Raw genomic sequence first — 13072 nt, 5'->3', positions numbered from 1 at the left:
AGTATTGTTCCTGGAGATAATAACTACGGGTGTGTTATGAGTGTCGCTTCTCAATCAAAAGTGTGTGTGTGTGTGTGTGTGTGTGTGTGTGTGTGTGGAGTGGGGGGTGTGGTCGGTGTCAAAATGTATGGAAGCCAGGGGTGAACAATGGCGTGCAAAATTAAAAAAGCACGGCCAAACTGTGTTCTTGTGATGGAAATGCTAAGGCGTATGTCCAAAGTGTGGCACGGGCGTCCCAATGCTCGTCACAAGATACAATTACACGTGGCACGCGTCAAATCATTACAAACAAGATTACAACAAACAAAAAAAAAAGGCCTTATGTATGGAAAAGGAGTCCAAAGTGTGGCCGGGGGGCAATTTGCGGCTTGCGGCTGTTTTTTATCGGCCTGCAGAACATTCTAAAAAAAAATATTTATCAAGAAATGGCAAAACAAAAATGGAGAAATCAGCAGTAATTTAATAAAATAAAAAAGAAGGCTGTATTCCAACAAGAAAAAGATGTCATTCTGAGAATACGTAACATTATTGTGGAAGAATAACAGCATTTTAGTAGCTTTAGGTTGAAATGTTAAAGAAAGATGCTGTTATTTTTTCCAAAAGATTTTTTAAAAAGCAGAGACTTGAGGTGAGAAACACGACGGAAATCAAGAAATAAGTCATGGCAAAACAGGAAGGTGGTGTGTGATCTCGCTGCCACATCGTGTCGTTGACGGTAAAAGCAACCTTAAATGTTCATCTCGTACTTTCCTTCATTATTTATATGCACGGTGTTGTTTTCCGCATGTAAAACTATAACTGGAATGCTATAAAATGGTGTTGTGTAAGGGTGCACAAGATGAGGGAATTATGACATATCAATAAAATCAATAACATGAAACATTTTAAAAACAGCTCCAATGATGCAAGATTACCTGTACTGTGCAGGTGAGCAAATCAAGCGCAAAGGAGGGGAAGTGGTCCAAATCTGAGAACAGATCGCAGCACACAAGACAAGCCGGCAGGACTTTGTGTGTGAAGTGGGCCCAAGCATGGTATGATTGGAATAGTCCAAGTACTCCCTAATACTCAGCTATTTTCTCTGTCACCAATAGTAGACAGTAAAGATGTACAGTCAAATGTATTTATACTTTCACCTACAGTACGTTGGACAGATGTTTGTGTGGGTTTAAGCTTGTAGAATTTCAGAAGTGTCCCCCTGTATTCTTCAGTTTTTTTCTGTATGTGAAAAAAGTTTGGTGTTCAAGTTGCATGTGAAGTAAATTTGCGTCTTGTAGGCCTTCCCGGAAGATGGAAGCAAAAGACTGCAGCTTTTAAAGAGATTTGCACTGGCAACAAAAGCCTTTCAGGAAGACCGCAGTGGCCCTGCCAGCCTTTCATGGCTCCTCCCCTGCACATTCAGAGGCAAGAACCGAGGCAGCCAAGGGGGTAGGGGGTGAGTTTAAAGGAACTACATTTCTATAGCCAGTCCTCATCTGAAGCTACATCGCTCTAGTGTAGTCGCCCACTTCTACCATTAGCTTTATCTGTCACAATTCAAAGCCCACAGCCCCAATCCCTGACGCTTCGTCCAAAAAGATTTTGCCAGGCTTGTCCTTCCCTTTATGTCCACAACTCTCCTCTGGGAAAACACAGAAAAAGAAAAGGTTGGCGGGGCGGCGGAGAGTTGCTGATCGCTGACACAGCCCGCCGAGATAGCCCCGTCTTGTTGGCGAGGCGCATAAAGAAAAATGGAAGATGCTGAGATGGGGATGAGGGCGCGGGAGCGAGGATGGGATGCTGGGCTAAGCTGGTCGAGGATTACCGCTTAAAATCTTTTGCAACTTCATTTTGTATTTCTTCTTATCTTTGACGCTATAGTGCGCGTAGATAAAAAGTCCAATGAAAACAGGCGAGGGAAGGACAGGAGGAAGGTGTTGGTCGGGTAGCGGGAGTCTGTGCCACAGCAGCGGCCGGAGGCTGATAAGCAAGCAAACAACAAACAGCGCTGACATTCATTACTGCAAAACCCACACAAGTTCACTGTGCTTTTGTATTTCTAAAGGTACCAAAATAGCAACAGGTTGCCGTTTTCTTTTTTCCCCCCCATCACAGCCGACATGACTGTGTTGTCAGGGAAACAATTAACACCATGGAGGCTATCCGTTTCGCACTCGCTCCAGCCCAAACGTTTGCCTGTAAATGCTGGCGTCCACTGAGGGGATAACAAAAGCAGCATGGATGCTAGCTGGCTTCAAGCTGAGCTGCACTTGATGTCTGCATTTGATTTATGCAACAACAAAAAAATGGATTTAATCTGCCAATAAATTGTAGGGCAAAATTACAATAGGAGTCTCCCCATCAGATATTGATATCGGCTATCTATCTGATATCTGCACAGGGAAATTCAGCATGACCAACCAAGACATAAAATAAAGCAAAGTAAAATAACATATGAACAATAATTACATTAATAAACAACCTTTTTTGCCCCCTTTTGTCATGACCAAAAGGATCCGCATGTGGCTCTGGAGCCATGGGTTGCCTACCCCTGCCCTTCATGTTCCATCCATTGCATTCCATTTTCCTCCGCTTATCTGGATTGGGGTCGCGGGGGCAGCAGTCTCAGTAGGAATGTCCAGACTTCCCCGTCCCCCGGCCACCTCCTCCAGTTCCACCGGGAGGACACCAAGGCGTTCCCAGGCCAGCTGCGAGACATGATCCCTCCAGCGTGTCCTACAGTTGGTCTGCCCCGGGGCCTTCTCTCAGCTGGGACACCTCACCAGGGAGGCGCCTGGACGAGATGCCCGAGCCACCTCAACTGGCTCCTCTCCATGTGAAGGAGCAGCGGCTCTACGCTGACCTCCTCACCCTCTCTCAAGGAGAGCCCAGCCACCCTACGGAGGAAACTCATTTCAGCCGCTTGTATCTGCCATCTCCTTCTTTCCATCACGACCCCACAGCTCATGACCATAGGTGAGGGTGGGAACACAGACAGACCGCATTACTGCAAACGCTGTGTCGATCCGCTTGTCGACCTCTCGCTCATCTTCCCTCACTCGTGAACTAGACCCCGAGATACTTGTACTCGTCCACCTGCGCGCCATGCCCCTAGAAGCATCTAATTATACTTATGTTCTGTATTTACGATCACTGATGGCCTTTGTAGCTCAAGCTCATGTCGGCTTCCAGTGATGTTTGTTGACAAGTCAGTCACGTATCGGTAGAAACCTTCCATTGCCTGATTAAAAACCTGTTGTCTCCTGCTCCCGTTTCTTGTATTTTCATGCACTACAATCTCATCACCGGCACAAAATGGGAATCCCCTTAGCCCCCCATTTTGAGACTTTGTTTGGGATAAGCAACAAGCCACATGACAAATGCTTGACACGAGGCTCGACAACAGAAGCGAGTGCCAGAACAAAATTGGTCCAAATGTCAGCGGACTATTGAGCTATTGAGTTCACCCAGCTCCGACGTTCAATAAAAATGGGTCAATATGACGCAGCAACACTCAACTTGACAAATGAATCCCCCCCCACCCCCCTTTTTTTTGTTGCCATCTCTTAGCAACCCAAGCGATGAGTGCTGAAGGAAGGACAGCTGGTTTTGTAAGAATTGGGGAGACGTCCCATTCACAGATGTCTGCTTTTCCTGGCATTTCACAACGCATTCATGCAGCAGCCCAGTCGGCCCCGATTCCGTCACACCCTCAAGACATACAGAATAGCGCCGACAATGACAGAGGAGTCACATGAGGAGACGGGAGTTGAAAACCCAGAGTGACCTAGTGTACGCTGCGGAGTGCAGTGCGTAAGCATTATCCCCTCACCCTAATTGACGTGGAAGAGTACTGCAGTGCCCTTCAGGTACAGAAGAGCGAGGGGGAAAAACAAAGCTGAGAGGATTCAGCTGGTCCCCGAGCAGCGAGTGACTGCGTCTCTCCTCAAGAGTGGACAAGTTGCAATTCCAGCACACGCACGCACACTTTATAAGCGCAAGGTCGTCCTCGTAAACAAGTCGAGGGCAATAAAGCGGTAAGCGGGTTTCTCTTGCCGTCCTCTCATCTCGCCATCTCGATTCAGGACCATCCATCTCGCCGTCGGCTGTGCTGGCATGAATGCATTTATGCGGGGCGCCCCGGTCACACCTTCAGGGTGTCTGATTGATGTTTTTCAAGGGACAGCCGCGTCCGCACTGATGCACAAACGAAATTCACAAGACTTAGATAAAAACTTTCCGATTGCACCAATCAGAGGTCTCACCTATAACGCTTGCGTACGCACAAAACAGGGCCGGAAAGTTGAGTACGCGTTTTCCATGTAGAGTATGTGATCTAGAAAAACTAGGGCTGTCAAAGTTTCCTTTAAAGACAGTTTTTTGGAACACACAGTTGTTTGAGCCTCGGCCTACACTGTAGTTTGAGCAAACGCAGTGGTGGACGTGGAGCCACATGCCGGAACAGATATTGAGCAGAAATGGAGAAAGAAAAGGGTATTTTTAGTGGTTAGTTTAGCTTCAAAGCCCTGGCAGATGGCTCTCGCAACAAGACCAAAGTTCTTTGTATGGACTGTCGCTGTGAGTTGACTGGTCACGGTGTACGTCGGCAACCAGAGAGAAGTGGGAAGGCACTGAAGAACTGCCGGTATGTGTTTTTTAATTGTCATTGATACACCAGGTACCTTGGCATACGAGTGACTAACGAGTGTGTTTTTAGATGCGAGCCGTCTCTGGGCTGATTTTGGCTTTAAACTGCGAGCTGCTAGTTAGCGGCAGGCATAGCTGAGGACAGCTTTTTGGAAGCCTGTGTCAATGGGACCACAGCTGAAGACGAGAATGGATCTGAATGGCGGCATGTGGTCGTCTCCCACCCTGAAGGTCGCGGGTTCGATCCTCCATCCTCCCGTGATTGTGTCGAAGTGTCGTTGGGCAAGACACTGAACCCCCAGTTGCTCCTGGTGCTCAGTCATCAGTAGGTAAACATGCTAACAGTGTCAAAGCGCTTTGAGTGCCTTGGAAGGGGAAAAGCTCTGTACAAGTGGAAGACCATTCAGCATTTAAATAGCATGGCATTAGCAGTGTGCTAGCTAGTCAACACATCAGCAAAACATGCGTGCATTATAGCCACCTAATTGAGCTTATTTATTATGTAAAAAATGTATGTTTATTATGTATTATTTATTTTTATTTGTATTATTATGTATTATTTATTGTGTAAAACTATGACAGGAACAACATGAGTACAGACCTGACATCCACCGGTACCAGTACCAGCCTTGACCTGACTTTGTTTATCAGAAAACACAAATATACACATTAGCACTCCAGAAGGTCATCAAATTTGACCGTTATGCATTCCTACATAGTATCAGCACTTGGGAGCAAATATGAGGTGAAAGAAAAAGGCTACAAAATCAGTATAGTAGTCTCTGTGCAGCGTGGGACAAAGTTAGATGGTGCGTTCAAGGACCGCCAAACCAAATGGGACAAGTCACTGCTCGCATTAACATGCACAAACTGTGAAAATAAAATAGCCCATATTTCCAAAAATGGTTTTAGATCAAATTTGATGTCGTTATCGTTGCAGATGCGTATGGAATTGTTTACCAAAAAACATCCCTACTTATTATAGATAAAAACTTGTGTATCTGCGAATAAGTGCGATTAACTATGACTTAACTATGAACAAAAACGCGATTGGCAGTCCTAATTATAACATAAACACATACTAGAAATATGCATTCATAAAGTATGTACAGTATATTTATTTTCGATATAAATATGGTATTTCCTCAGTTGCAGTTTTTTGTTTTTTTTGTTTTGTTTGCCGGGTTGTTATCTTGCTCGTCTTCCAGCAGAGGAACATTTTTCATTTGTTGGGGACGACCAGGCCTCAGTAGCGGGTGGAATGATAAATGGCTCATAAAGCAGCAACGACAACACCACAAACCGGGTTGAACACAAATATGATTAAAGAAAGATTAACAATACGGGGTGTAATTAATCTCCCGCAGGCTTTTTATAGATATTTCATGTTAAAAGCAGGCCTTTATATGCTACTTTGAAGCTTTACACACTTGTGGAGTCCAAACTGGTCAAGCTGTTCCGCCAGCGCCACATTTATAAAACATACGAGGGCCATAAAGGACGAGGAATCTATGATATGAGGCTGCTGTCGGCACTGGCAGTTTGTTTAACTACAGTATGTGTGGTGGTGGTGGTGGTGGTGGTGGTGGTGGTGGTGGTGGTGGGGGGGGGGGGGGGGGGGGGGGGACACCCATGGGGCTGTTCACTGCTCTACCCCCCCACCGTCTGTCTTGTTTGAGCGGGCAGGAAACCACAGCATGCATTATTCAGCATCTTTCTCAGATACACATTCCGCATGCTGACGAGTGGTTGAAAAGGGAGGTAAAAAACAAAATAAAGTTAAGGGAAAAAAAAGGACATTATGAACGGCAATCGGAGGAAACGGCATCGGCCCCGCTCCAAAATAATTCAAGCACATTTGTGCAAATCAATGCGAGCGCGTGGACGCTGCGGAGAAATGACATGCTGTCCCGCGGGGCTGCAAACGGCAAAATAGGAGATTTGTTGCAAACTGGCAGGAAGTCACTGATACCACGCTGGACTTGGGTGGGACTCCCCCTCCCTCGCATGCGCTCACACAGTATTTGTGCTTCAGCTTGTTTTGCTTGTGGTATTACTTCTACTGCTACTGATTAGTGCAGTTTCTCTGGCTTTACCGATCATTTCAAGTCATACTTGCTTTTTTTGTGAAAGGTGGCAGCTGTCATTAATTACTCGTGAGGAGCGTAATGGCGTTAATTAAATAACACGTCTTCATTGCGAACATGAACGGACTTGCGAGTGAATGTGCCGTGGGTTGTGACTGTGGGATAACTGGTCTTTGTATATTATTTCTATGCTGATGTGTGTTGGTTATCATTAACAACTTTGCATTCAGTCCAGGGTCTCCGATACGGTGATCCCTCGCCACTTCGCGCTTCAAATTTCACGGATTCACTCGAGCACACTTTGGCAAAAATGTTCGTAAATCGTGCTGTTTCGTGTTTGAATGCGGCCTATTAGAGAAAAAAAAAAGCATATTTAAGCAAATTGTACGTATCCTTGGCCTAAATGAAGCCTTTTCAAACATACAAATAGCTAAATGAACTAAAATACAAATAAGGTGCACTCATAAGACATTCGTAGACGTTGTAATATTACATGAAGTTGAAATACTCGAAAATAAAAAAGAAATTTTAAAAACAGGAAAAATTGTATTAAAATAAAAGAAAAAAGTTGCAATTTTATGAGAATAAATGTGTAATATGTGGAACAATAATGTCATTTTAGTAGCATACACTTGAAATATTAAGAAAAAAAAACCTTTAAAAAAAAAGACATAATATTATATAAATATGAGAAACAAATCAAATTAAAAAATAAAATTAGATGTGGAAAATATTTATGAGAACAAACTTAAATATTATGGAAATAGTCATAATTCAGAGAAGAAAATTCATAAATGAAAAGTTAAAATAGTTGAAAAACTGCTGTAGTTTGTGTGGGGTGTGTTATTTTCCAAAATTCTGTGTAGCTGACTCACGCTGGGAAAGCAAGAAGAAGAAACAAGACATCACAGTGGGGAATCTGAAAGGCATCTATGGCAACGGGGAATTGGCTCAAGGTCTGAGGCGGCTAAGTAAACTAAATTGTGGGCTTCTCTCGCCGTCGTCGGGATTAATAGCAACAAAAATGAGTGACAAAATGAGTCAATTGTAGCGTTAAGCAAGATTCCGGAAGGTCAGGACACGACACATAAACAGAGCGTACATCGGATCAACAAAAGGCTGCAGAGCCACCAAAAACATTTGATGAAGGCTAAATCAACTTGCCCAAATCAAATGGCATTCATGTGAAGCTGCCGCAATCAAAAGCTTTTCAGAGAGGAAGCTCATGACATCAAACACACACACACACACACACACACACACACACACACACACACACACACACACACACACACACACACACACACACACACACCTCCAGAACTCTGTGACAGTTCTGTTGCTCTGCAGGGACCAAAGGATGGATCAAGGGCATGGACCAGTTCTTCCTCTCCTTCACCCGTCCTACATTTAGATATTTAATGCAGCAGACTTTACCGGGCTCTCATTAGTGGTGCTTATCTCTCTCGCCTCTTCTCCACTGTCAAGAGTCCTCAGTAGCAGGATGCAAGTACGTGTGTGTGGGTGGGTGGTGCAACCTTCTATTTTGGTCAGCTTGTGTCATCTTTTGGAATTTTAACTCATTCAATAGCAAATACGTATTTATACGTTTTCAGAAACCCCAACATTTTTGCCGTGAGAGGCAAAAAGAGGTGATGACGCAACTTTCCACTAATGGATTTCACTTCAGAGCAATTTGAAGCCGTAAAAACAGCCACGAGGTGGAAGAAGTGCTTTTGATAAGAGCTCGGCAGGGATGTCGATGGAAAAAAGCACTCGTGACATGGAGGAGGAAGTGAGACAACGTGGAGTATAGCGTGCAGAAATTTTTGCGCATGCACACACACGCACGTGCACACACATAGTTCAGTTCCAAAGGTGAAAATTGTAAATAGTTGATGGTGTTATATTTGTAAATAAATAGTGGGAATGTCTGATAATATCGGCCCAATGATAATATAACATTGGTGGATATCTGCATAGTGATTTGATAATAAACGTAATGCTGTGTATTGGCCTATGAGCGCCCAGATTTTCCGGTGCGCATGTGATGACCTCATCAAACCGCCTTTCAAGGGGATAAACAACCGTGGTGGATAGTAGCAAGCTAGCTCGCTCCTTCAATTCCAGCCACCCATTTTCTAAGCCGCTTATCCTCACGAGTGGGAATGTTACAATTCCCGGAAGTACACGACGATAAAATCTGACGCTGTGTACGCGCACTCGATTAGGCGAGTCTATGGGGACGTCCGTGAAAATGCTACTTTTCCATACGATATCGGGTGTATTTTCATTCATATACCTGTTTATTTGGTAGATTATTACTTCTTCTGTTTCGCATCAGATTTATACTGAGTGCTGGACCACCTCGACTCATACGAGTGCCAACTTTAGGCCTCTGCAACTCATGGATCGGAGCTTCAGGGCAAGATAAAAGATGCGTAGGAAATACATTCACTTAAATATCTATCTGCAGATGAAATGTCATTAAAATATGTTGATTTTGGCACAGGGGGAGTGTGTACATGCAATTTGTCGTGTGGCGTGGAAAGCAACATAGCGTGCTGCTGCACTAAGAGTGCTAGGCATACGTGAAAATTAGGACACTTGATTTTCTTCCCTGGACTTTTTGATGGTGGAAAAAATGTAAATGCCTACTCTGATGACTCGTAAAACTAATGTGACAGCCTAAGCCTAATGGCAAGTATTTCTCTGATGTTGTAACCTTGATCTATCATTTCACGCAGTGGGTAGCGGGCCCGCTTAGCCGTTTTCAGTGGGTTTTCTCAGGTCCGATGTGTTTTTGTCTCTTGCGACACCACTCAGCACAAGCTGCGGAACCGTTGCAAGCAGACCCTTAAATCAGAGGTCCGGAAACTATGGCTCTTTTGATGTTTGCATCTGGCTCTCACTCATTTCTTAACACAATAAAAATATTTTCTTTTCTCCACTGACATTTTAAAGTAAAACGTGACAAAAATCAGTGTTAAAAATAACGTTCAAAATATAAAACATTATAATGAACTTGAAAGGGATATTTGGGATTTTTGACATGAAGTTGTATGACATCCCCATCAGCAGTGTAGCGCATCAACAGTGACCTACCTCCACCCCACTTGGTCCGGCGAGTCCAGTTCTGGTCGGATTTCGGTGAGGAAGAACGTATTTCCGCTTATTTGCTGGGCTCACGTCAGTAAAGAGTTTGCCTTCTCAAAACAATATGCGTTCAAAAGAGTAAGACATTTTTGCATCACAAAACCGCTGCTAATTGCTGCATCGGGAGATTCTCCATCCGCACATGTACAGTAAACACTGTAGGCACGCGCACACACAACAATGGACAGGTGAGAGCGCGTAGTGATACGAACAGAGAGACAACGCTGAGCCATTTAGAGGTCAGACTTTTTTGTCTTACTGGAACGGATTCATTGGATTTAATGTCCGCAATTTGGGTGGCCACCTGCCAAACCAGATGGAAAAACCACCCGTTTAATGCCGCATCGTTGCAAGGAAAAGCGGACTCGTACAGTCATTGCCCGTCAACCCGCTTGGAACACCCGATCTTGTTGTAAACAAGGTGGCCTTAATCAACCTGTGTGCATGCTCACAAAGGAAAACAGTCCTGCTTGTATGAGGCCACATTTCCATCACAATTAAACACCGGAGGACAGGAGTGTCAGCCACCCGACACAAAAAGGCCCTTTAAAATCCGAGATAGGGATGGAAGAGAGGGAAGTGTGTGTGAGTGTGTGTGTGGCCTGGGTGAGTGGTGGCAGGATTATAGCTAGCTCCCATGGTGGTGGCTTTGGTCCATTCACCGCTTCCTATAAAATCCATTAGCATGTGAATGAACTCAGCACACACTGGATGGACTTTTCTAAAGCTTGTGAAGGCGCTGATCCACCAACAACCAGGTGAGCTTAGAACACACTGGGAATGGGTATGTGACGTTCTAACATGTTTGGGAAGGTTTTTGCTTTTGGTATACAGCGTTCTCTCGCTCTATTGTGGTTCACCTTTCGCGGATTCACTGTTTCACAGATTTTTTTTTTTTAATTACAATGTATGAACTCTGTTACAGGCTGAGCCTAGCCCTTTAAGAAGAATTGAATTGTGGGAAGTTGAGTGTCTATCTCTTCCCTTTCTCGTCTGTCCACACCACCCATTGTTTTCTGCATCCTGATTGAGTGACGATGGTCTACAGCCAATCAATCAATCAATCAATCTCCTTCCTGCAGTGCTGCCATGTCTCCTGTGTCATCGCGAGCCTTCTTGCTGGCTAGCTTGTAAAAGAATCTTCGGTTTGTCTGCTGTCTGCATCTTTCAACAAGGATACTAAAACGCTACGTACAGCAGAACGGCGCCAGGAGGAAAAGGCACAGTCACATGACTGAAATTTGCATGAGTGACTTTTTAATTTCTTGTGTTGATCATTAAAATTCAAAACGAAGGTTTGAACTTTTGAGAGTGTTTAAACAAGAGAAATGTGAAACAATGTTATTGACCGTCTGGGAGTGTCTCGAGTGTCTGGTGAGGGCTTTTACAGCCTTAAAACACACAATCATTAAAAAAACAAAAAAGTTTGCCACTTGACAGATTTCACTTATTGCGGGCACACGTCCTGTTTGACCCTCGGGCCACACCATAGTTTGAAGAAACAGTGTGAAGTGGGAACAAATACTGAGCAGAAAGGAGAAAGACAAGAGTATTAGGAATGCCAGTTGGGGTGTCCTATTTTCATAATGAGTGAAGCTCACAGGTCTGCTGTTTTTCAAGGTCGTATTGTCTCAGCTGCATTTCTTATTGACCAAGTTTTGCTCTGGGCTGTCTTTGCGTATTCAGTGTTTGCCTCGCTTAAATAAGTTGGGCTCATATCGCTCGTTCAACTGCATGTACACTTTATTGCAGCGGTCGTATTATTTTATGAAAGAGTGGCTTTTTTTTTTTTTTTTTTTTTTAAATCAATACACCCGTGATTGAAAAAGAGTTAAACCCCAGTCGTTTGCTTGTTTTAAAATGTGCCGCTCAATTAAATTGGATTTTTGACACGGTGGTGTGCGCACCAAACAAGGGCAGCAAAAGTAAGTGAGCCCCCCTGCAGTAATAAAAGTAAAATACACATTGGTCCCATATCACTGCGACAAAATGCACTCAGACAGAAATGTGGATGTTTTTTTTTGGTTTGTTTTTTAAAGCTGGGCTTTGAGAGAGAAAGTGAGTGTCAACTGCTTACCTCTCTTTGCAGCACCAGCTCTTTGGTGAACAGCGTGGCCTCGTCGCTGAAAGGCTCGGCTACCTGCATTCCTCCGGGCGTATTCCTGGAACTGCGCGGACATTCAATACCTGGGCCAAAGACGACAAACATGATTGCGAGGGTTAGGTTTTCAAAAGGAGCACGGTGGACTTTTTACCCTGAGAAAGGCTTTTCAAAGGAGAGATTACATTTCAAGTTTCATTGACGTCAAGCATCCAATTCCTCCCCAGCGACAGGTCGGGATCTTCTGCTGCTGTGAGGCACCATTGACTCCACAAACACGATGATGAGCAGGACTTTAAGAGGGTACTTGACCACTCGAAGGGTCATTCATAGGAGGAGAGGGTTTTTGCAGTGCAATGTATCCTATTAAAGATTAACATGAATAAAATCGTAATATGACACTCGGCATGTGTCTGTGTGCATTGGGTTATAGTGAAATCAACGTCAGCAACTCAGCCCCTTTGGCCCAGTACGTGGAGGCAGGGGCTACTAGTGAGTGGATACACAGAGTGCTAGCAGTTAGCAAGTCAAAAAGCAAATGCTAATATGAATAAAGGCACAAAAGCCAAATGCCACAGCTCCAGTGTGGATGTGCAGCAGAGCCTTCGTCCCGACAGTCAAAACCTTACTGAGGCGCTTGATGGACGGAGCAAATATAAAAGGAAAAAGCGCAAAATGATGCACGCCCAGACAGCGCCACCCACTACACTACAAAAGAAATGCAACCTTTCAATACGGTTGAAAAGCCAACATTTCACAAAATGTTACAAATGTTTGACAGACAGTACGAATTGCCTGTGAGAACGTACATGCACATGTCACTCCTGATCTGTATACCCGAGTGAAAGAAGATGTGTGGGACATCAGAAACATTGCATTTCACTCTGCCACTACAGATATGTGGTCCACCTCAAATATTGTATGAGCCCCTACATTAGTTTAAAGGGATAGTTGGGATTGTTTGACATGAGGTTGTATGACATCCCCATCAGCAGTGTAGTACATCAACAGTGACTTGCACCCACTTGATTCCCCAAGTCCAGTTCTGGCTGGATTTAGTACTTCCAGGTAGTCGCTGGGGTTTCACAAGTAAAGAGCTTGA

General features: G+C 44.3%; 1 protein-coding gene across 1 annotated transcript in view; it reads right to left on the bottom strand.

Annotated features, from left to right (window-relative positions):
* Positions 1-13072, bottom strand: part of snd1 (staphylococcal nuclease and tudor domain containing 1) — a 160447-nt gene that overhangs the window by 92884 nt on the left and 54491 nt on the right. The window contains exon 16 of the mRNA XM_054800418.1: positions 11947-12056. Coding sequence (XP_054656393.1) covers positions 11947-12056 — 110 coding nt within the window. The remainder of the gene's footprint in view (positions 1-11946; positions 12057-13072) is intronic.

This window comes from Dunckerocampus dactyliophorus, chromosome 15, assembly GCF_027744805.1.
Source record: "Dunckerocampus dactyliophorus isolate RoL2022-P2 chromosome 15, RoL_Ddac_1.1, whole genome shotgun sequence".
Classification (NCBI taxonomy): domain Eukaryota; kingdom Metazoa; phylum Chordata; class Actinopteri; order Syngnathiformes; family Syngnathidae; genus Dunckerocampus; species Dunckerocampus dactyliophorus.
The sequence above is the reverse complement of the archived record's forward strand: the minus strand, read 5'-3'. Positions and strand labels throughout refer to the sequence as shown.